The sequence below is a fragment of the Tachypleus tridentatus genome, chromosome 3 (genome assembly GCF_004210375.1).
Source record: "Tachypleus tridentatus isolate NWPU-2018 chromosome 3, ASM421037v1, whole genome shotgun sequence".
Lineage (NCBI taxonomy): Eukaryota > Metazoa > Arthropoda > Merostomata > Xiphosura > Limulidae > Tachypleus > Tachypleus tridentatus.
In genome coordinates, this window is record NC_134827.1 from 47,028,157 (window position 1) to 47,032,285 (window position 4,129).

Below are 4,129 nucleotides of genomic sequence, written 5' to 3' on the forward strand. Positions count from 1 at the left end.
ACTAAAATAATTTTTATAAAAATCTTGAATCTAGCCCTCATAATTCATATGCTTATAAAGCTTTTTTATTAAACTCAATCAAATTTACTGCATCTTCAACATCTGAAGACAGCCCATAACAAAGGCCAACCACCCTCATAGAGAAATGAAACTGTCTTAGCTGAAGATGACTCCTATCCTGCCAGAATTTATATTTTTGTTCTCTAGTCCATCTGTTCTTACTTTTGAATGTAATGATACGTTGACAGTATCAGTTCACCTACATACTACAATCAGGTATCACTAACCTTTCTTTTTGAGAGATTTCAGCTTCTCCTCATATGACAATCCTTCCATTCCAGGTATCTTTCTGTAACCATTTTTAAAAAAATTCAATGTCTTTGTTAAGGTAAGGAGCCCAAGACTGAAAACAATATCTTAAATGTGGCCTAACCATACAATAACTATACAATAAAATCATAACCTCGTTAGACTTGTATTCAGTATTTCTGTAGATACAATATAAAGCTCTATATTTGTCCTACCTTTACTAACAGCACACATTTTGGATGGTTTCAGAGGCTGATCAACTATAACATCAACATCTCTTTCTTTCATGACACTGTTAAGAATATTCATATCGAAATTATGCTAATAGCCCACATGCATTGTCTTACATTTATTATAATTAAACCCCATCAACCATTTATTTACCCAACTCACTGAATTATCTAAATCCTTGTGTAACTTAACAGCATGATCTACACATACAGCAATACAGAAAACCTTTATAGTCACCAAAGTCACTTATTAACTATTCCTTCATCTATGTCACTGATGTAAAGAACAAAGACTGAGACATGAGGTATCACACTTGCAACATCAATCCAGTGGTTAACAAACATTTGTAACAACTCTCTTAATACCTGTGCTAACGAACGGTGCTTAACATGAAGATGACCTTGGAAGGTCAAAACGTTGTTCTCTCCTCGTCAATAAAAGTGTTAATACCCATACCAGCCATTTCTGAGATACATTTTTTATTTCAAATGGGTTTCTCGTCATCAAGGATGTACCAAACTGAATGCTAGCTAGGCCTATAGAAAAACTAAATATTTCATGTGCTGGAAAAAAACAAAACAAAATAAAATCGAATAAAATATGTGGTGTTATGATTAAAATTACAACTCTAAAAAGATAAAAATAATGAAAATATTTTATTAAACTAAATCAGTTTTCTGATACGAAAATGTCTTAATACTTTGTTCTTTAAAATATATTAAAAATTTGACATGTTATTTAAAGTACAGTTCGGGCAGTAATTAGTTTGTTTTAAATTTCGCGCAAACCTACACGAGGGCTATCTACGCCAGTTATCTCTAATTTAGAAGTGTAAGACTAGAGAAAAAGCAGCTGGTCATCACACCCAGCGCCAACTCTTGGGTTACTCTTTTACCAACGAATAGTTGGATTGACCGTCCACGTTATAACGCGTCCACAGCTGTTTGGTGTGACTGGGATGATTTTGAGTCTCAGACAGCGTACATGTATACGTAATATACTTTTCACACCTTGAGAATACATTTTCTTTATTCAAAAATGTTACTCAAAGAAATGAGAAATCACTTGTGAATTATTTCTTCTTAAACGACCTAATAACTGATAAATAAATTTCTAAGCACTTTCGTTATTCATGTGGTCTATAAAATAAAATACTTCTAATATTTCATAATGGGAACTGTATTTGATAAACATGATCTCTGGTATTAAAGAATAGGCATCGTCGTCTTTGAATACGACATATGCAGTGTTAATGACATATTATTAAATGTTTTTCTTGGATTTCATTTCTTAATCTCACGACAAAACATAATTTTCTACATTTGTTTAATATGTTTTATTATTTATATTTAATCTATTTATTTTCATTTTTTTTTCTCTGGGGCTTTGCGATATAAGATTTATACTGTTACTCTCTAGTCGAGTCCCAATTAGTCGATCTCTGTCACGTGACTACTCACTAGACCACTTACGAACGACTTTAGTTCATGGAATTTTCCACTACTTTTACAGGGAGGGTGAAAGTTTAATTTTTCAAAAATATAAAATATCGGATGAAATAGAAAAAAGAGTACATTATTTAAGTGTTAAAAATGAATAAAACCAGAAATAAAGTTCCTCCTAAACATAAAAACATAAAAAAACAAAGCAGGAAAGTTAAAAGTTATGTGTTAAACTAGAAAGCTTCGGTCTGACTGCTTTTTACCCAGCTGTAGAGTTGAAAGCTGAACCTGGTGACATAGTTGAAATCGATCGTACACTCTACGCACACTGGGCGATTTATGTTGGAGAAGGAAACGTAATTCATGTTTGTGGATTGAACAACGAAGATATTGCTACAGATACAGCTGTTGTTACGTTGGCAAAGTTAAGCGACGTAGCTGGGTTAAGTGGTGTTAGAATAAATAATAAAGACGTTCCAGCTAAAGAACGTAACCTGAAGGCGTTACCACCAAAACAAGTGATAGCGAACGCGTTTGCGTGTTTGAATAAATCGGTGGAATACAACTTGTTGACTCGAAGCTGCGAACATTATGTGACTGAGTGGAAATATGGAGAAGGTTGGAGTGACCAGGTGAGTAAATATATACAACTTAGGGGTTATACAAATATATACAACAACGTACTAAATATCAGCCAGTTATATAAATAATTGGAAGCAATTAGTTTAGCCTAGAAAGATATTACTGTTATACTCAGTAAAATTAAGAATTATTAGTTTACTTGATATATTGTGTATTCAGATGCAATACAGGTCAATAACTGACTTGTACTGGACTGTACCCCTGGTCATGCTATACTGTAATTTATAGTAACACTAAAACAGTATTATTGTCTATAATTACGGTATCAGTGCCAGAATACGTTACTTTATAATACAAAGTACTGTTACTAATTTTAATCTACTAACTGAAACTGTGTTGGACCTAAATTAAGTTCTATAATTTGTAAGTTCTAATACAGGTAGGCATATAGTGCATGTAAATCTGATACCTTTTACTCTTTCGGTTATAAATTGACAGGATTTGATAAGTTATTAAGAAACTTGTTTTGTTAGACGTACACCTTTGATGGATTTTGTGAATTGTTGGGGTTTGCCGTTTGATAAAATTTAAAACTGAAAGGTGCTGTAATATATTTAACCTTGTTTATTAGAACTAAATGAGAGACCCCTATATTTAATTACGTTATATTTTCTCTTATTATAACATTTTAGGCCTCTGTTGCAGTGAGTGTCATGAGAACACTAACAAATGACTACGAAGCAGGACACAGTCAATTGGTCAACAGCTTGAATACAGTTCTCAACTGCCCTGTTTCTCAGAGCCCCAAATCGACACCCACTACTCAAACTTCTGCCCCTGACTTTTCCCGATGAACCACAAACAAAATACTGGAATTTGTAACGTGCACCTGGTTTATAAATTATATCTCGTTTTGTTTGTGATAGTCAGTGAAACATTGACAAACATACCTTAATGTCCTGTGTTTTGGAGTCGTTCGAAAAGGACATTTGAGTTCGTGTACGTGTTTTTATTTGGTTGATATCAGTACAACTTTCTTATATTGGCATTTCTAATTTGTTAATGCGATGATACGAAAGTGTAAGGCTTAATTATGATGTCTGTTTGCGAATTTAAACTAAAATGTAAATTGAAATTCGGGGATTTTAAAAAATGACTAAATGGAAGCTAAGATAACAACGATGTTTTTAACATTGATACTCGACCTAAATAAACAAAATATGAATATACACTAGCGCACCCTTCATTTTTTAAAATGCGTATTGCAAAATCTGTATATTACTGAAGTATAATAACATTTCTATTTGTGGTTAGAGGAAATATTGACAATAATATTGTACTGAGTAAAACTTGAGACTTGGAAACCTCTGTTAATACAAGTAACGACTGCTTTACAGAAACTAATGACACAGAAATAATAAAGATGTTATTTGGAAAATGTGTACATAAATTAATTTTTAGTAGTAAAGGTGGTATTGTAATAGTAAAATTGTATAAGAGTCATTATTGTGATTTCTTGTTCTAATAATTCAGTAATACATTATGATGAGGTAATACAGACTTTC

At 32.4% G+C, this 4,129-nt stretch overlaps 1 protein-coding gene across 1 annotated transcript; it reads left to right on the forward strand.

The window, feature by feature from the left end:
* The first annotated feature begins 1,710 nt into the window (after positions 1-1,710).
* Positions 1,711-3,711, forward strand: LOC143247882 (phospholipase A and acyltransferase 3-like). Its single transcript, XM_076496439.1, has 3 exons — positions 1,711-1,719; positions 2,204-2,614; positions 3,257-3,711. Exons 1-3 carry the CDS (start codon positions 1,711-1,713, stop codon positions 3,416-3,418), a joined length of 582 nt encoding a protein of 193 aa, XP_076352554.1. The 3' UTR covers positions 3,419-3,711.
* The last annotated feature ends 418 nt before the right edge of the window (positions 3,712-4,129 follow it).